The sequence below is a fragment of the Poromitra crassiceps genome (genome assembly GCF_964638095.1).
Source record: "Poromitra crassiceps genome assembly, chromosome: 18".
Classification (NCBI taxonomy): Eukaryota; Metazoa; Chordata; class Actinopteri; order Beryciformes; family Melamphaidae; genus Poromitra; species Poromitra crassiceps.
In genome coordinates, this window is record NC_139636.1 from 4064219 (window position 1) to 4085944 (window position 21726).

General features: G+C 45.8%; 1 protein-coding gene across 2 annotated transcripts in view; it reads left to right on the plus strand.

Annotated features, from left to right (window-relative positions):
* LOC310792653 (suppressor of tumorigenicity 7 protein homolog) overlaps positions 1-18614 on the plus strand; it is a 93805-nt gene extending 75191 nt beyond the window's left edge. Inside the window, exons 7-15 of one of the 2 annotated variants that reach the window (XM_083654372.1) lie at positions 2149-2303; positions 3833-3930; positions 5426-5540; positions 6500-6572; positions 8062-8164; positions 10571-10721; positions 11057-11149; positions 13282-13424; positions 18178-18614. In XM_083654372.1, the coding sequence (XP_083510498.1) occupies positions 2149-2303; positions 3833-3930; positions 5426-5540; positions 6500-6572; positions 8062-8164; positions 10571-10721; positions 11057-11149; positions 13282-13424; positions 18178-18273 (1027 nt within the window). In that variant the 3' untranslated portion in view covers positions 18274-18614. The remainder of the gene's footprint in view (positions 1-2148; positions 2304-3832; positions 3931-5425; positions 5541-6499; positions 6573-8061; positions 8165-10570; positions 10722-11056; positions 11150-13281; positions 13425-18177) is intronic. The other variant, XM_083654373.1, reaches the window with a different exon arrangement.
* The last annotated feature ends 3112 nt before the right edge of the window (positions 18615-21726 follow it).

Here is a 21726-nt window from a genome sequence, read left to right on the forward strand (position 1 = left end):
ATTAAATGAGTGAATGAAACATTAGATGAAAGTTTGAGGGAAATGCAAAAAGTTCAGTAAAGAATAATAAAAGATGCACTTTCAAAATGCGAGCGGTAAACAATATATAAGTTAAGTTTATTTGTATAGACCTAGTTCACAGGAAAATAGTCTAACTAAACACAACCAATAAATGGAAACTGAACAACTTCTATAGAACCAGCATGGCAGGAGAGGGAGAAGAGATAAGAAAGAAAGCAAGAAAAACACAGCATAGATAAGAGCAGGTTTGATCAAGGCAGACAATCTATTCTACAGCCTAAGATACTCTAGCAGCAGCCCTCAGCCATGACCCTAACAACTGATATAACACAAGCAACACAAGCAGGCAAACACACCAGCTCAGTGCTTCACAAAGCAAACAAAAGGAGAGAGAGAGAGAGAGAGAGAGAGAGAGAGAGAGAGAGAGAGAGAGAGAGAGAGAGAGAGAGAGAGAGAGAGAGAGAGAGAGAGAGAGAGAGAGAGAGAGAGAGAGAGAGAGAGAGAGAGAGAGAGAGAATCGGCTCTTTCATACACAGATCGCGGAAAAATAGCCGTTTAGGAGTCCCGTAAAGCCAGCCGCCTCGCCACAGAAATTGCTTTCACACGAGCCAAGCAGCACGGCCACATTACCGTGCTGCTCTGTACTTTCAGGTGAAATCCCCCGCTCCCGCATTGAAAGGCGAGCAGAGAGATTTCCAGCTCCTCCTAGCCCAAATTAATATTTTCATAGGTTAGTGTAGCCTAGGCTACTGTATGATGAACGAATTCAATTCAACAACAGACTTTCCTCCTTCTCCTAGTCCGCTGAGGAGATCTGTATCGGCATTTTCATTGGCTGTTTGCCGATATCATAACTTAATAAAAAAATGCGCTAATTTGCGGCTGCTGCACCTGGAAGAATCCCCTCCTACAGTAGTTCTGTGTCTGGAGCAATGTCCCGCCCACAGCGCTATCTGATTGGTTACACATCAAGCAATAGCCTATCAGAGAGCTCAGAGATGAAATCTTGACACCTCACCTCAGTGCTTTCTGTTCAGCCGCAGCCTGCACTAGACAGGGGGACAGTGCGAGGCTGCCTGAAGCGAGAGCAGCGGACTAGTTGGCTGTTGTAACTGTAACACTCACACTGTGTTAAGGTAAAGCAGCAGATATTGTCATGCCAAAGTTGTAATAAAGTTAATATACATAATAATTACCTACGCTGACATTGCAAAAACACCACGATCTTATGAGCGATTCGTATGAAGTGCTGCCTCGCACAGTGTGGTGTGTGGAGATAGGTCTGTCTATCAGTCTACTTTTTTTACTTTCACTCGTCACTTTCTTGATACATGAGGTGATTTCCCCTGTAATTTTTTTATTAATGAGCTGACCATTCGCACCTTTTCCGGCTCGCTGCGACGACCTTTCAAGTGGAGGCGGGTTGTCCGCCAATACGGCGATGTGACAACCTTTGGTGCCGGGACAAAAGGCGTACAAGAATTACCCACCAACGCGCGTTCATGCCTTTCACATCGGAGCCGCGAATCCTAATTTCCGCGCATTTTTCGGCTTTCATGGCCGGTGTGAAAGACCCTAGAGAGAGAGAGAGAGAGAGAGTGATGGAGAGAGAGAGAGAGAGAGTGGTGGAGAGAGAGAGAGTGATGGAGAGAGAGAGAGAGAGAGATGGAGAGAGGCAGCATGTGGTGTGAAGGGGCTGTGGTCCACGCTCAAGTTCAGAGTTCATGCCTCTTTCCTGCCTTGTTTTCCTCTTCTCTCAACCTCTTCTGTCCTTTCCTTTCTTCTCCTCCTCCTCTCCTCTCTCCTCTCCTCTCCTCTCCTCTCCTCCCCTCTCCCCTCCTCTCCTCTCCCCTCCTCTCCTCTCCTCTCTCCTCTCCTCTCCTCCCCTCTCCCCTCCTCTCCTCTCCCCTCCTCTCCTCTCCTCTCCTCTCCTCTCCTCTCTCCTCTCCTCCTCTCCTCTCCTCCCCTCTCCCCTCCTCTCCTCTCCCCTCCTCTCCTCTCCTCTCCCCTCCTCTCCTCTCCTCTCCTTTCCTCTCCTCTCCTCTCCTCTCCTCTCCTCTCCTCTCCTCTCTCCTCTCCTCTCCTCTCCTCCTCTCCTCTCCTCCTCTCCTCCTCTCCTCCTCTCAGTTGTGCGACAGCGTACATCCTGCTGGCGGAGGAGGAGGCGACCACCATCATGGAGGCGGAGCGTCTATTTAAACAGGCTCTGAAAGCCGGGGAGAGCTGCTACCGCCGCAGCCAGCAGCTACAGCACCACGGCACACAGTATGAGACACAGCACAGTGAGTACACACACACACGCAGGCACACGCAGGCACACGTGCAGGCACACACACACACACATACACACATGCAGGCACACACACACACACACACACACTTACACACACAGGCACACACGCAGGCACACACACACACACACACATACACACGCAGGCACACATGCAGGCACACACACACACACACACACACACGCACACACACACACACAAAGAACACTATGTAAACAATACAATACAATAGCCTCAACCTCCCATACACTCACATCCAAGGTAGAGTCGCTCCTGTTGTCTTTCATGAACACACACTTGACAAACACTTGAGCCACAATATATGACCCCCCTTCCCCCACACACACACACACACACACACACACACACACACACACACACACACACACACACACACACACACATGCAGGTCTGTAGACTGTCCAGTGGGTGCAGTCACCCTTTGGGTCAATCAATAACAAGTTACATAAAAAGCTAAAATGATATTCACTTGGAATGCACTGGAATGCACTGGACACCCTCAATTGAATGTCAGTTTCCAGGGGGCGTTACCAACGGGTGCAGACCAAAATGCCTCTGGACGCAATTGGATAGACCTACAACCAATCAACGAAACATGAATTTGAATCTGAATGAACGTGTAACAATCAAGTCATCGTATCAAACCCATATTAGATAAACGGTGGTCCAACGTTTTCAGGTGGGGAGGAAATGTGTCTGAACGGGAGGACGACCAGACGCACCTGCCAGAGCAAAGCCATTTGTTTTGGAGACATTTGTGCGACACCACAAATGACCGCTACAAATGATGCAGGGCCAATCAGTAAATAGATGAAAAAGGAGGGAAACTGCAGGGTATCCACAGGGTTTTGAAAAGTATTAAAAGTCGATAAATCAATTTGGGGGAAATTAAGGCCCTTAAAAAGTATTAAAAAGTCTTAATCGCCATTTGAGATGGAGTTATGGTGTTAAATGAGCATATGATATCATCTCATATCGATCGCAGACCCCTGAATTGAATCAAAATCGTATCGTGGCAGACTTTGTGCTATCAGCAGATATCATATCTTGTCCAAAGAACAGTGTTCAGGTTTTAAAATAGATTGAAAAGAGACTTATAAAAGGGCTTAAAGGGTATTGAATTTAACTTAATTGTTTCAAGAAAGGTGTACACCTGGCAAATGTGTTGAGCAAAGTTAGCTGCATGTGTGTCTCTTGAAGTGAGATAGGACTGATTGTTCTCACTCATGTGACTATAGCGCCCCCCTTGGGCCAATGAGGGTAATTTTTGAAATGCCGAATTGAAGTAGGGAAATCTATCGATGATCAGCGGTGCGTGAGCTAGTGTATGTCTGTGGCTACTCATGTGGCTACTGTACAGTAGGTGACACGTCATTTGCATGTTGAATAAGAAGAACATCCTTATTCAACTTGTCTTTTTTACAAGTTTACATCATTTACATCAGTTAATGCCCGTATGTGTGTGTGTGTGTGTGTGTGTGTGTGCGTGTGCCCACCAGGAAGAGACACCAATGTCTTAGTGTACACAAAGAGGAGACTGGCCATGTGTTCCAGAAAGCTCGGACGCACACGAGAAGCAGTTAAAATGATGAGAGACGTAAGTACACAGCATGCCACACGCACACACATGCACATGCACACACACGCACACACACGCACACACACGCGCACACACACGCGCACACACACACACACACGCACACGCACACGCACACTAGGGGTGGGACAAAATATCGATACTCACGGTATCGCGATATTTCCACTTGCGATACGTTATCGATACACTGGCACCAAGTATTGATATGTTTATTTTATTTTTTTATTTTTTTATTTTTTTTAAATAAACAGGCTAAAATATTATGCTGTGTGTGGTAGTTGAAACATAGTTTCAAGTTGACGTTTATTTATGTTTGTAGTTGAAACAAAAACATAAATACTGTAGGCTACATGAATGGAAATGTTTGATCATTAATATCTACTTTTAGAAATTATATAGGTAGGTAGGTTATATAGGTTTTCTTGTTTTAATAATAATAATAAAAATACTTAATGTGTAACTTTTCCTCCGTGGTATCGAAAATGGTATGAGTGAGTGAGTGAACTCTGAGACAGTTCATGTCAATTCTCCTAATAAATACATAATACCTGCTTCTTGCCTTTTAGGGGTATTTTTTTCTCTTCAGTTACACAGATATCGTGATGTATCGTAGGTTAAATTTCTTCCAATATATCCATTATCGCAGAATCGCTGTATCGTGATAATATCGTTATCGAGGGCCAAGTATCGTGACCATATCGTATCGTGAGTTACTCCACGATTCCCACCCCTAACGCACACGCACTTACTTTTCAAACCCACTGACTTTCCTAAAGCTGATAGTATTGTATGTACTTCATCAGGATTAAGAAATCTGTACTAACTTTTGACCACTGACACCTGTACATCTTCAACCAATCAATCAAGCAGTCAATGTATCAAACGTTGTTGGTATTTTAGCCCATTTCATACATTCATTGCACTTCACAGAGAGCAATTAAAAATGAACCTCCGGCTTGCTCGGGCGTCCGTACAGGCACAATTGGCCGTGTCTGCAGGTGGGAAGCCGGGTTAAAGAGCAGTTTATAGTACAGCGATTTATGATTGCCCGACAAGCATCGCTCAACGTCAATTATTATCTATCGATGATAGAATATCATGTCCAATGGACATCAACATCGACGATGGAATGTGATCATGGTAGGTCGCAACCATCATAAATCGCTGTACTATAAATTGGGGGGATGGGTCTGAAAAAACTTTATCTTTATCCCCCTTTCTTTTTTATACAAATGTTTAAGTGCACACATCTGTCATTTCCAATAAAACTGTGACATTCACTCAAATGTCCAGCTTTTAATTGGACAGCAAATATTGTCTGTGTATAAACAGTGTGCTTGCTCCTACTGTATATGCATTCATTAAACACATTAATGGTAAAAAATGGCTCCACAACTGCATAGTGATGATGAGCCAAAGGAAGCTGTGTGTGCTAACTGTGTATGTGTCGCCCCCTGTCTGGTATTACATGTAACAACAGTTGTGTGTTTTCCAGTTAATGAAGGAGTTCCCTCTCCTCAGTATGTTCAACATCCATGAGAACCTGCTGGAGTCTCTGCTCGAACTGCACAACTACGCCGACGTGCAGGCCGTGCTGGCCAAGTACGATGGTGAGACACACGAGCACGCACAGGCGCACGCACGCACACACGCACACGCACGCGCACGCGCACGCGCACACGCGCACGCACGCACACACACACACACACACACACACACAGAGTACCCTACACTCTAGTGTTGCACATGTGCTGGTACCAGAAAGCTATAGTGGTTGTACCTTAGCTCGTTGGTTGTTTAGAGTGGCAGCCATCTTCATTTGCTGCTCCCAGCCAAAGGCCTTCAGACTGCCACCAAAGAAGTGAACTTTGTTACACTTGTTCCATAGAGAAACTAAGACATGGTGATTGTGTATTAAGAGGTTGAAGTTAAGTTGAAGTATTTTAAGTTGCGTTTCTGTTTTAGCTTTTGTTTGATCTACCAAGGCACTGTCGGAGACCTGCCAAGGACTTGCCATGGCCCAGATCGCTGCATCTGTACCGTTGTCAGCCTACATAATATTTACATAATATTTATATTTGACCAGAAAAACATGTTCATTTATGATTAAAATATACTCTTTTTGGATTGCTGCTGGTACTGATGTTGGCATCTTGGCACTAGCATACACGTTCACACACAAAAACACACATCTCTCAGGTAAATAATATGCAGACATTCGTTTAACTCATTTAGACTGCATGTATTGTATGCAAGCTGCAATCTGTTTATTCATCCATTCTTGGTGTAATATTTTCACTTGGGTGAAATCAGGCAGATATACATAACTATTGCTACTATATAACTACGTATTAGATAACTGAAAATTAAGAATCCACAACTTGGCCAGCAAGCCGACACCCCCAAAGCTACGAAACCCAAACTTCAGCCCCCCCCCCCCCCCCCCCAAATCATCTCCATTGACAAAGGCCTGGGGGGGCTGCAGCCTCCTGGAAAGCCTGTGACTGTAATTCCAAACTTTCAAGTTGGTTCACTAAACACCCCCCCACCCTCTGTGTCTCCTCACCAGATATTAGCTTACCCAAATCTGCAACAATATGCTACACAGCAGCCTTGCTCAAAGCCAGGGCGGTATCGGACAAGTGAGTATCGCTTTTCATCTGCTACAATGTGCTTACCTCATACCTGCTATTTAAGAGTTTAAAATAGATGTGAAAATACCCCGCGGGGCGCCGGGGGGGCGGGGGGCATATGAGAGAGTGGGGCTGAGCGATGGCATTGTATTAGCACGTTAGGACAGAGTAATTGTGGTCTTTTGAACAGGGCTCCCTCGAGGGTTTATGTGTGTGTGTGTGTGTGTGTGTGTGTTATTGTGAGAAGTGTGTGTGTGTTTTTGTCTGTCGCTCTGCTCGCCCGGCGGGGTGTGTGTTTATTTATGACCACCGAAACAAATATACATCTCACACAGGTATACACATCTTGCCTTAAACAAATGTACATCTCACACAGGTATACACATATTACCTTAAACAAATATACATCTCACACAGGTATACACATATTACCTTAAACAAATATACATCTCACACAGGTATACACATCTTGCCTTAAACAAATATACATCTCACACAGGTATACACATATTACCTTAAACAAATATACATCTCACACAGGTATACACATCTTGCCTTAAACAAATATACATCTCACACAGGTATACACATGGTATATCACACAGGTATACACATATTACCTTAAACAAATATACATCTCACACAGGTATACACATGGTATATCACACAGGTATACACATATTACCTTAAACAAATATACATCTCACACAGGTATACACATGGTATATCACACAGGTATACACATATTACCTTAAACAAATATACATCTCACACAGGTATACACATGGTATATCACACAGGTATACACATATTACCTTAAACAAATGTACATCTCACACAGGTATACACATATTACCTTAAACAAATATACATCTCACACAGGTATACACATGGTATATCACACAGGTATACACATATTACCTTAAACAAATATACATCTCACACAGGTATACACATATTACCTTAAACAAATATACATCTCACACAGGTATACACATATTACCTTAAACAAATATACATCTCACACAGGTATACACATCTTGCCTTAAACAAATGTACATCTCACACAGGTATACACATATTACCTTAAACAAATATACATCTCACACAGGTATACACATATTACCTTAAACAAATGTACATCTCACACAGGTATACACATATTACCTTAAACAAATGTACATCAACACTTGAAGAAGCTATTATGATTTACCTTGTGTTTTATTGCTCTTGTACAAGTAGTCTCACAAGTATAGTAATACAAGTTTACTCAGACACACACTTGTACCTCTGAGCAACACACACACACACACACATGTTCCATTTCAGGTAGAGATGACTGAGCAGGAATGGCTTCAGTGTCTTTGTGCAGCGTGATGGAAGTTTGAGTGGTGTGGTTTCAAGTGACATGCAATGCCCACTCACACCTGACTCGTGTGTGTGTGTGTGTGTGTGTGTGTGTGTGTGTGTGTGTGTGTGTGTGTGTGTGTGTGTGCAGATTCTCTCCAGAGGCAGCGTCCAGGCGAGGGCTGAGTACAGCAGAGATGAATGCAGTAGAAGCCATCCACAGAGCGGTAGAGTTCAACCCCCACGTCCCCAAAGTAAGACTCAAGTTCAACCCCCACGTCCCCAAAGTAAGACTCGAGTTCAACCCCCACGTCCCCAAAGTAAGACTCAAGTTCAACCCCCACGTCCCCAAAGTAAGACTCAAGTTCAACCCCCACGTCCCCAAAGTAAGACTCAAGTTCAACCCCCACGTCCCCAAAGTAAGACTCAAGTTCAACCCCCACGTCCCCAAAGTAAGACTCAAGTTCAACCCCCACGTCCCCAAAGTAAGACTCGAGTTTAACCCCCACGTTCCCAAAGTAAGACTCAAGTTCAACCCCCACGTCCCCAAAGTAAGACTCGAGTTCAACCCCCACGTCCCCAAAGTAAGACTCAAGTTCAACCCCCACGTCCCCAAAGTAAGACTCAAGTTCAACCCCCACGTCCCCAAAGTAAGACTCGAGTTTAACCCCCACGTTCCCAAAGTAAGACTCAAGTTCAACCCCCACGTCCCCAAAGTAAGACTCAAGTTCAACCCCCACGTCCCCAAAGTAAGACTCAAGTTCAACCCCCACGTCCTCAAAGTAAGACTCAAGTTCAACCCCCACGTCCCCAAAGTAAGACTCAAGTTCAACCCCCACGTCCCCAAAGTAAGACTCAAGTTCAACCCCCACGTCCCCAAAGTAAGACTCAAGTTCAACCCCCACGTCCCCAAAGTAAGACTCAAGTTCAACCCCCACGTCCCCAAAGTAAGACTCAAGTTCAACCCCCACGTCCCCAAAGTAAGACTCAAGATCAACCCCCACGTCCCCAAAGTAAGACTCAAGTTCAACCCCCACGTCCCCAAAGTAAGACTCAAGTTCAACCCCCACGTCCCCAAAGTAAGACTCGAGTTCAACCCCCACGTCCCCAAAGTAAGACTCAAGTTCAACCCCCACATCCCCAAAGTAAGACTCGAGTTCAACCCCCACGTCCCCAAAGTAAGACTCGAGTTCAACCCCCACGTCCCCAAAGTAAGACTCGAGTTCAACCCCCACGTCCCCAAAGTAAGACTCAAGTTCAACCCCCACGTCCCCAAAGTAAGACTCAAGTTCAACCCCCACATCCCCAAAGTAAGACTCGAGTTCAACCCCCACGTCCCCAAAGTAAGACTCAAGTTCAACCCCCACATCCCCAAAGTAAGACTCGAGTTCAACCCCCACGTCCCCAAAGTAAGACTCAAGTTCAACCCCCACGTCCCCAAAGTAAGACTCAAGTTCAACCCCCACGTCCCCAAAGTAAGACTCGAGTTCAACCCCCACGTCCCCAAAGTAAGACTCGAGTTCAACCCCCACGTCCCCAAAGTAAGACTCAAGTTCAACCCCCACGTCCCCAAAGTAAGACTCGAGTTCAACCCCCACGTCCCCAAAGTAAGACTCAAGTTCAACCCCCACGTCCCCAAAGTAAGACTCGAGTTCAACCCCCACATCCCCAAAGTAAGACTCGAGTTCAACCCCCACGTCCCCAAAGTAAGACTCGAGTTCAACCCCCACATCCCCAAAGTAAGACTCGAGTTCAACCCCCACGTCCCCAAAGTAAGACTCGAGTTCAACCCCCACGTCCCCAAAGTAAGACTCGAGTTCAACCCCCACGTCCCCAAAGTAAGACTCAAGTTCAACCCCCACGTCCCCAAAGTAAGACTCGAGTTCAACCCCCACGTCCCCAAAGTAAGACTCAAGTTCAACCCAGTTCAACAAATCAAATATCCAGTCTCAGTCTCAGTGTTTACTGGAAACAGAAAAGGCTGTAAGACCCTGATTAGACCGAGCGTCCCCCCGAGTAACAATACTTGTAGTTGAGTAGGATTTGTCAGTGCTCTTTCCACCTCTGCACACCAACAATGACCTGACCTGACTGATGCCAGTAATGACACTGAGGTGTAGATGCAATTCAGTCTTTCCTACTTTCAGCTGTCTGATAAAGCCAAAAGAAAAGCCCCCAAATCTCCTTAAAATCTGATTATTAATACCCAATTACAATCGTTTGTTTTACTGGTCGAGTCTCTCTGGGCTCTACTAAGATGCCTGACTGATCTACAGTATGTTACCTGACTGATCTACAGTATGTTACCTGACTGATTTACAGTATGTTACCTGACTGATTTACAGTATGTTACCTGACTGATTTACAGTATGTTACCTGACTGATCTACAGTATGTTACCTGACTGATTTACAGTATGTTACCTGACTGATTTACAGTATGTTACCTGACTGATCTACAGTATGTTACCTGACTGATCTACAGTATGTTACCTGGAATGATGTTTCATTTTAAACCTCTAAATCGCCCCCTCTCTCTCTCTTTTTGCCTCTATCTGTCTCTCTCCTTCTCTCTCTCTCTCTCTCTCTCTCTCTCTCTCTCTCTCTGTCTCTCTCTGTCTCTGTCTCTGTCTCTCTCTCTCTCTCTCTCTCTCTCTCTCAGTATCTGTTGGAGATGAAGAGTTTGATTCTTCCTCCAGAGCACATTCTGAAGCGTGGTGACAGCGAGGCCATCGCCTACGCCTTCTTCCACCTGCAGCACTGGAAGAGGGTGGAGGGTGCACTCAACCTGCTGCACTGCACCTGGGAGGGCAGTGAGTACACACACACACACACACACACACACACACACACAATCACACCCACACATGCACGCACGCACACTCACAAACATACCGTTCAACCTGGAAACCGTAGCAAAACTGTGCACACCGTTTTCATATTGAACACAGCCCAGCTGATCCCTGTAACGTTAGTAAACAATAAGTAGTACTATGATAGCGAGAAAAATGAAAATGCGAAGCCACATATAGTTATAAGCCAAGTAACATAGTTTACTACTGTTTGTCTTGATCATGTAAACTGAGTTTTGTGTGTGTGTGTGTGTGTGTGTGTGTGTGTGTGTGTGTGTGTGTGTGTGTGTGTGTAGCATTCAGAATGATCCCATATCCTCTGGAGAAGGGTCATCTGTTCTACCCCTACCCAATCTGCACAGAGACGGCCGACAGAGAACTGCTACCCAGTAAGAGACGCCCTGACACACACACATAGACAAGTCCCTGCAGGTCTTTGCAAAGGTTTTTTGTGGTTATTGTGGGTTTTCAAAAAATACATAAATGAAAATATTATTACAGACTTGTAATTGTTTCCTTTTTCTGTTTTTGCAATACAACTGCAATAATTGGATATAATCATTTTCTGAGCTCTAAGTTACAACAAAGGAAAACACTGCAGCTTGGATTTGAGTTTTAGTAAAGAAATCTTAAATTCGACATCGGCACAGAAAATGCGCGCGCGTGTGTGTGTGCATTAGGGCTGCCCTCGACCAAAGATTATCCTGGTCGACCAGAAATTTGCAGTGTACTTTTTTTTCTTATTTTGTGCAGTGTACTGACTACTAGGGGTGGGAATCACCAGATGCCCACGATACGATACTAAAACGATACTTGAGTCACGATACGATAGTATTGCGATATTGCGATATATTGAATATTGCGATATATTGAATATTGCGATATGTCGATATATTGCGATTTCTTACTTTTTCAACTGCAAATGATGTCCCCAAAGGAAAACTTTGTCAACATCTGGTTTATACAAGAACAATTTTTCAGTCTGTACATCTGACTTCAACCATTTTATTGCAGCAACATTGTCAAGTAGACAGACCAACAACTTTCATAAAGTCATGTCATAGTTGCATGCACCTGACAAACTGAACTGTTTGTTACAGTCTACTTACAGTCCACCTTAACTGGATGTGTGTGTGGACTACTGTACTTAGGTAGTTTTTGAACAATGCAACTTCACTTCACTTACACAAAACATCTTGTGCAGCCCATTCAGTAACTGGGGAATTTGTAAATTACGGTACTGTTATGACAAAACTGAAAAAAATGAAAATATGCTACCGTTTGTTTACTGCTGGCCTTGGAACTAAAGTTTATAGTAGCCCGGTGGCCTGGCATGGCCTGCAAAAAAAAAAAAAAAAGCTTTTTACAAAATTATTAACACCAGCGATTGCTCGACCAACGTGAATCTCGTCAACCAAGAGCACGTGGACCAAACAATCAACCAGTCGACCTGGAGGGGGCAGCCCTAGTGTGCATCCTGGAGGGAGCAGCCCTAGTGTGCATCCTGGAGGGGGCAGCCCTAGTGTGCATCCTGGAGTGGTCAGCCCTAGTGTGCATCCTGGAGTGGTCAGCCCTAGTGTGCATCCTGGAGTGGTCAGCCCTAGTGTGCATCCTGGAGGGGGCAGCCCTAGTGTGCATCCTGGAGGGGGCAGCCCTAGTGTGCATCCTGGAGGGAGCAGCCCTAGTGTGCATCCTGGAGTGGTCAGCCCTAGTGTGCATGCATGTGTCGTCAGGCTGTCTGCTCTGCAGCTTGTCTGTCCTGGAGGGGGCAGCCCTAGTGTGCATGCATGTGTCGTCAGGCTGTCTGCTCTGCAGCTTGTCTGTCCTGGAGGGGGCAGCCCTAGTGTGCATGCATGTGTCGTCAGGCTGTCTGCTCTGCAGCTTGTCTGTCCTGGAGGGGGCAGCCCTAGTGTGCATGCATGTGTCGTCAGGCTGTCTGCTCTGCAGCTTGTCTGTCCTCACACAAAAACCTTCACTTGATTAAGTTGGCTTCCAGCCACATACTGCCAGTGTGTGTGTGTGTGCATGCGTGTGTGTGCGCACGTACATTATGTGTGTGTGTGTGTGTGTGTGTGTTAGAGGTTTGGGTAGCGTTCACATTTGAACTGATACCGGTATCCAGCGGTACCTTTTTTCTGTAATTGACTCTCTATAGTAACCAGAGTGTAATGATTGGAGGTGCAGCGTCTTGAGAGAGAGAGAGAAATACAGGGAAAGAAGATGCCGGTTTAGTTGCTAATCTTAGCTTAATCTACATACAATGAACAAATTGCAATATGAACTTGTGCAATTTCCTAATCACAGACACAAAATTCATGACAAGAAACTCTCTCTGTCTGTGTGTGTGTGTGTGCGCGGCTGTGTCTGTGCGTGTGTGTGTCCGTGCGTGTCTGTGTGGACTGGGCGTGTGTGTGCGTGTCTGTGTGCGGCTGTCTGTGTGCGTGTGTGTCTGTGTGTGCGTGTGGCTGTGTGCGTGTCTGTGTGCGTGTGTGTGTGTGTCCGTCTCTGTCTGGCGTGGAAGCAGTGTTCCATGAGGTGTCGGTCTACCCTAAGAAGGAGCTGCCGTTCTTCATCCTGTTCACGGCAGGCCTCTGCTCCTTCACCGCCATGCTGGCTCTGCTCACACACCAGTTCCCCGAACTCATGGGAGTCTTTGCTAAAGCTGTGAGTACAAACACACACACACCTACAGACGCAGACACAAACGCACACACACCTACAAACACACACACACCTACAAACACACACACACCTACAAACACACACACACCTACAAACACACACACACCTACAGACGCAGACACAAACGCACACACACACACACACACCTACAGACGCAGACACGCCTACAAACACACACACACACACACCTACAGACGCAGACACAAACGCACACACACCTACAAACACACACACACCTACAGACGCAGACACGCCTACAAACACACACACACACCTACAGACGCAGACACAAACGCACACACACCTACAAACACACACACACCTACAGACGCAGACACGCCTACAAACACACACACACACACACCTACAGACGCAGACACAAACGCACACACACCTACAAACACACACACACACCTACAGACGCAGACACGCCTACAAACACACACACACACCTACAGACGCAGACACGCCTACAAACACACACACACACCTACCGACGCAGACACAAACGCACACACACCTACAAACACACACACACACCTACAGACGCACACACACCTACAAACACACACACACCTACAGACGCAGACACGCCTACAAACACACACACACACACCTACAGACGCAGACACAAACGCACACACACCTACAAACACACACACACACCTACAGACGCAGACACGCCTACAAACACACACACACACCTACAGACGCAGACACGCCTACAAACACACACACACACCTACCGACGCAGACACAAACGCACACACACCTACAAACACACACACACACCTACAGACGCACACACACCTACAAACACACACACACCTACAGACGCAGACACGCCTACAAACACACACACACACACACCTACAGACGCAGACACAAACGCACACACACCTACAAACACACACACACACCTACAGACGCAGACACGCCTACAAACACACACACACACCTACAGACGCAGACACGCCTACAAACACACACACACACCTACAGACGCAGACACAAACACACACACACCTACAAACACACACACACACCTACAGACGCAGACACACCTACAAACACACACACACACCTACAGACGCAGACACGCCTACAAACACACACACACACCTACAGACGCAGACACAAACACACACACACCTACAAACACACACACACACCTACAGACGCAGACACAAACACACACACACACCTACAAACACACACACACCTACAAACACACACACACCTACAAACACACACACACCTACAAACACACACACACCTACAGACACACACACACCTACAGACGCAGACACAAACACACACACACCTACAAACACACACACACCTACAAACACACACACACCTACAAACACACACACACCTACAAACACACACACACCTACAGACACACACACACCTACTGACGCAGACACAAACACACACACACACACACACCTACAGACGCAGACACAAACACACACACACCTACAAACACACACACACCTACAAACACACACACACCTACAAACACACACACACCTACAAACACACACACACCTACAGACACACACACACCTACTGACGCAGACACAAACACACACACACCTACAAACACACACACACCTACAAACACACACACACCTACAAACACACACACACCTACAAACACACACACACCTACAGACACACACACACCTACTGACGCAGACACAAACACACACACACCTACAAACACACACACACCTACAAACACACACACACCTACAAACACACACACACCTACAAACACACACACACCTACAGACACACACACACCTACAGACGCAGACACAAACACACACACACACACACCTACAGACGCAGACACGCCGCGTCGTGAGATAAACAGCTATACATGTAGGAGCACCTGAACACAGAGGGCATTGCACTGAACTTGGTCTCAACAATACTACATTTACATGAATACATTTGATTGATTTATTGGTTTATTTTTCAGGGACAATGCACACCAATCATAGCCTGCTAAAACATCCACTCACATGAACTCACATTCTGTTTCCTTCTGCGTTTCCCTCTGGCCTCCAGCGCTGGGCGGGCGTTTTCAGAAATGACAGAGTTCACTAGCCAATCAGGGACACTGCCTCGTAGTTGACATCGTAACCGGCCAATCGTGAACGCCGCTGGCAAAACAGTAATGGCTGCCTCCGTGGGTCTCCGGCTCGAGCAGTACGGTCAACGTTCGTTGAGTTAAACAGCCATACAGTAAGTGCAGTTATTGCAGAAATAGACTCAATAACAACAATTAAACAAGAACAGGAGTATGCAACAGCGGTGTTTCTCGGTGAGTTTCTCGACGTTATTCCGCCGTTCTCCGTATCTCTTCCAGAAGCTGATGTCTTCGTCCACTGGCTGCACAATACAGATAGTCGAGGAGTTATGGACAAAATCATATCTGACTAAATATTCTCAGATTTGGGTGTGAGACTAAATCTCATCAAATGGGGGTGCATGGCGCTGATGTGGACTAAATTAGGGTCCTTGATATGTAAGGGGTTGTGAATCACTGCTATACTGTATATAAAGTATATAAAATACTATACATTTTACTCCATTTTGACAAGCTACTAGATCATCCAGCAGCTGGTACATTATCACAGTTCTTGTGAACTTAGTGAAAAGGATCATATCCTCCTCTATACCAATACAAACCGGTCCGAGAAGCCACGTCCCACCACAGACGTACCACCTGTCTTCATAGCAGCCACCGGAGGGCGCTCTCTAGCCCCCCCCCCCCCCCCCCCCCTTTCCCCGCTGGCGGTGCTGTGCCACGCCTTTGGAATGTGGGTGAGCTCATCTCTCTTCCCCTGATGATGTGACACTATCAGCAGATACCATCTCCCTGCTGTGGTGGTGTTTTGGTTGGAGCACTGGAGCGCTGCGGAGAGCTGTTGGCACACGCGCGCACGCACACACATGCACACACACACACACTTTCTCACCCACACACACACACACTTTCTCACCCTAACTATCCCCATTGCAATAGGGAAGACAGGCCCAGGCGCTCTAGGTATTTCCAGTAGCTGACTCTCATCCAGACAAACTTACAGGACACATGACTGGTTGATTGATTCCATAATTTGACAGCTAACATAATACTGTAGTCCCGTTTACATCAGTCAAACACATTTTAATATTTAGTGAGAATTGAGAGACTGTAAGGGGAATTTTATGACAGTCACAATTCTGTGCTATGCATTCTGCATTCAAAGTAAACTGTACAGCAACAAGCCTTTTGGAAGTACGAGTCATCTCGCGTGCTCGATTCCTAGGCTCCAGCCCAAATTCTTGAAACAAACAGACAGAGCCCAAATTGCCAAATTGATATACTAGCGGACCCGTGGGGACCCCCCCTGTGAGTTAGGCCCCCCTGGTCTGGAACATGACATCATCACTGATGATATCATCACTTATGACATCATCACTGATGACATCACATCATTAGGGAAATCACCTAATTAAAAAATCTGGCTCCCTCAGGTCACCCGTCCCGCACGGGTGTTCTTTACAACCGCTGAAAGTTTCAGCCCGATTGCACGTAAAACGGCACAGCCGCGGGCCGGACAAAATTCTGCTCACTCACACGCACAGACACACACACACACACGGACACTTCTCAAATTATAATGATAGATAGATAGATAGATAGATAGATAGATAGATAGATAGATAGATATAGTTGAGATCAACTCGGGAGATTATGTCATACCCACTGGATGTCACAATGTATATGACCTCATTAGCATATTGTGGAGCGCTGTGTGTGAAGTGACATCATCCGTGTCTATGACCTCATTGACACTCACTGATGACCTCTTCACAGACTAGGCTACGCGTGCTCGATTCCTAGGCTCGCCCGCTGCACGGGCTCGCTATTGCCCGCCCTGCAGCTTGCCAAGCTGGCCCTGCTGCTCGCATAGGCAGCTTGGCCGCTGCTAAAAATGTAAAATATCGCTGTAGCTCCCCCTGTGGGCGCATTTCTTTCATTTCTTTCTCGCACTGCACTCGGGCAGGTCCCCCTAAGTGCACTCCCCACTGAGGTCCTCGAGATATGCGAATGACAGACAGACACTGCCGGAGATGACATGATCGGGATTATCATGTGACCTGGTGGGGCATTCAGGTTCAAACCAGCTAAATTAAACATTGCAACAAAGACAGCAGCCAGCATTTGTCATGGAAAGGTTGCTGTAGCGTTTGTCATGGAAAAGTCCTGGGATTTGGTTTGGAAAACTATGGAAGACGTCAAAACATGTTTGAAGAGCGACGCTAAAGAATACAATGAGCAGGACTGGATGGCAGCTCTGTCTGTGTGTGTGTTTTACCTGGAGCAGCTTCAAATAGAGCCTCAACAATTAATTAGTAGTCAACTATTAAATTAATTGCCAACAATTTTGATAGATGAATCGCTTGAGTAATTTCTAAGGAGAGGATGCAGGGGTTTCTTTACTCCTCTGACGGTAAACTGAATATCTGTTGTGGACAAAACAAGACATTGGCAGATGACATCTTGGGCTTGGGAAACACTGATCGACAGACATTTTATAGAACAAAGAACTAATCGATTAATCGAGAAAGTAATCAACAATGACAATAATACTTATTTGCAGCCCTAATGTCAAAGCTGTGTGACTGTTTATCTAATGCTCTCTCTCTCTCTGCCTCTCTCCCTCTGCAGTTCCTTAGCACGCTGTTTGCTCCTCTGAACTTCATCATGGAGAAGGTGGAGAGCATCCTGCCATCCAGCCTGTGGCACCAACTCACCCGCATCTGACAGCCCGGACCGGCCAGGAGCAGAGCCCGCCTCCACACAGACAGAACTTGAAACCTGGACCGGACCGGACTGACACACCTTTGTGCCAAGCTCACAGAGTTCAAACCAAACCCACCGGACAGAGTGGAGACGGCTGGTAGAGGAGAGGAGGTGGCAGAAGAATGGGAAAAAAAAAGGCAAAACAATGGAATTCGGAATTGGTTTTGACTTTATTTGATATGTTTGCATTTTTGGGTTTTCAATCATGTAAAGCCGTTTTTTGTTGTACAAAAAAGAGGTGATCAATTGCCATCATTTAAAAGTGAAAAAACAAAAAAAATACAATAAAGGACTTTTTGTGTATTGCAAGCCAGCTTCTTCCGCCATTTTGATTGAGACGTGACACCCTCCCATCACCTGGACATCCTCTGTTCTACACGTGAAATAGAGAAAATGGCTGGGTTGAGTTTTGGAATCCAGCAGCCATTATCGGTAGTGGGCAAAACACCTTAAAGGTAAGTTCTTGTTTGAAAGTCCTTGTTTCCATGAGGTTGACTGCTCAGCTGAGCAACACTTTGCAGATGTAAGCGATCCTCCCCTTAACCCCTGCCTCCCCAAAGCCTTGGGGTGTTTTTGGACCTTAGGGCACAGATGTACTTGCTTTTAACGAGGCGTTTGTGTGCGCATGATGGTTGCCTCGCGTATCCTGCGTCCGTTTGGAACGTATGCGTAGCGTTAACTTGGATAGGATGTATGTGCACAACTGATACTCCAAACGGACACAGAATAGGCACGCAAAAGCATAGCCAACAGCAAGTTGATCTCTGCCCTAAGGGCCCATGTCCACAGGCTGTGGTACGGCTCCGTGCAGCTGCCTGAACTGACCCACACCCACGACATCTGTCAAGACACATGCGGGAATCGGGATCCAACAAAAACATAACCGGTGCATATTTTTTTCCATACCAAATGTTTTGCCCATCTAGTAACATGGGCGGGAGTCTGATTCAGCAGCGGTACCAGATCCGCATGGAGCCGTACCACTGGTGGACATTGGGTTTAAGGCTAATGCATACCTGTAGTACTTGGCCCCACAGACAGACAACACTGGCTCCTGAGACAGCTGTCTTGCTGTTCACAATCCCAACAGGCTTTGTCCAAATATTTCCACAAAAGCCATTTGTGGCTCCACGGAGAGTTGAGTTAGTACACAAATTAGAATGAGTGTGTGACGGAGTCCCTCCACTACACAACTTTCACTAATCAGTAAAGCACTCAACTCTTCTCCTCTGCCGCAGCACCACAGCACCGTGGGGTGAATGATGATCCACTGAAACGTGGAAACGGTGCGATGCCGCTGCTTCGCAGGCCGTGGAGAAAAATACATCGGTCGCTCTCACATCGTTTTCACAGACTGATTTCTTTTTAAATATTTTAACAGACAAAGAGGCAGCAGAGCCGTTTACACTGGCAGCTGACTGGGAGCCAGTATTGTCCATTATGGGTCCATGGACTTTTGTTTTCTTCTTCAAATGACTGAAGTCCCTCAGTCCAGTAAGAGCTGTAAACAGAAGCTTGTGTGAAGTGTGGGTCATGATGCAGGCAGTGTGGTGTTAACGTTCAAATGTGAAATCTTTTTCACTTCACTGTCGGGAACTTCAACAGCGCCTCCTGTCCACTGAAAACCAGGAGAACATGGGACCACAGTGCACAGTGCAGTCCCACTGCTGAGATCAGGTGACTAAATTCTGTCATGTGATTGGCTCGCACGAGGGGGAAGGGAAAAGCTAGCGTTCATTGCCATTGGCTACAGTTAATTGTTCCATACACTATACATCTAATTTTCTTTTAAATTACATCAACATATTTACAGATACAGATAAAGCCCCGTCCAGCTCCACAGGTTGGATGTAGTATGTGATGCTGGGGAATAATGTTATTATATAATAGATTTTTTGCACGAGTCATTCAAATCACTGATGTGCCATGTGGTGTACAGTTACATTACACATCACTCTACTCCGTCTGTCCGGACAGGGCTTTAGAATACACTTGAAATCAAACATTTTTACACGCAGGATTAAATAAATACAATGCAAAGAGAAGAAATGATGCAGGATTTACACCTTTGGACCACACAGGAGGACAGCATCCTTTACAAACTTCATCAGCCAATATGCTGACTAGATTAGAGAGAAGTCAATTAAGAGTTAATTACTTTATTCAAACGTCTACTGACTGAGTTGTGATGGATACGATTTGACCACATCTCATTCGTCTCTGTCTAGGGCTGCTGTCTTGAACTAAGTTGTAAGGAGCAGTTGTGTGTTTGTGTGGAAGCTTCAGTCAAGAGCAGGGGTGGGTAATTATTTTTCCTGGGGGGCCCCATGAAAAACCCTGATTGTCCCCGGACCCCGGGGGCAATTTTTTTTTCTTTGTCCTCTAACCTCTAATTTTATCACTCGATTAAAGTATAGAAAATATCCCGCGCGCTTATTCAGGAAGATGCACACTCACGACACACAAGTGTTTCAAAATAAAAAGCCAAGACAGGCCAGACAGGACCATGATGCGGGCCACATGATATGCCCAGGTCTGGTCAAGAAACTTCATTAAAGCGCCAGTGAGTGTGTTTACATGCAGTTGGTGTTGGGAGTAGCTACAAAGTGCTCTTAAAATAGAAGTTACCCCAGAAGAAATATAAAGTTTTTAAGGCTTTTTTTTTTTTTTTGCATTTTTGCCTTTATTTAGGTAGGACAGTAGGCAGACAAGAAAGGTGGGGAAAGAGGGATGCAGAAAAGGACCTCGGGTCGGATTCGAACTCAAAAATATTTTTTTGAAATAGATGCACTAACGTTATCGTTGCATTGAAAAAGCGCCGAGCAGCGGCCTGAAACAGGAAATGCGGGCATGTGTAATGTGTGTATTTACGTCCTGTAAATTTACGTCCTGTAAATATCTCATTTTCTAACATGCAGCAACTCATATCGTTATCGTGCATTCCTTTATAACTGGGAACTGGTAATCTTACGAGTTCAAAGGTCATGAGCTGGGCGGTGACGTCATCACAGCTGGTATTTCCCATTCCAAACTCATAGGAGCCTCAGCAGCCCCGACCTCAAAAATCCAAGATGGCTGCGCCGCGCAACAACAGTAGTTATAATCGTAGTAATGTTGTTTAGCTCTTCTGTTGCGTTTGTGTTTCATTAAATCAGCTGTACACACAGCACTGCATAACATCTATCTGTGTGGACATGAGGCTGCAGTGTTTGTATGCGCAAAATGCCATGTTTTCAACTGTTACTGCTAACAATGGCTAGCCTGGCTAGCGACTGGATCTGACCAATGAACAGTGAACTTCCCAGCTCAAGTTTTCTGCAAATGGAACGCTAACAAAACGGATGTGACGTCATTTAGCCTCAACATCCCAGTTATTTTGCGATAAAGGAATGCGCCATTATTATATCCTAGCAA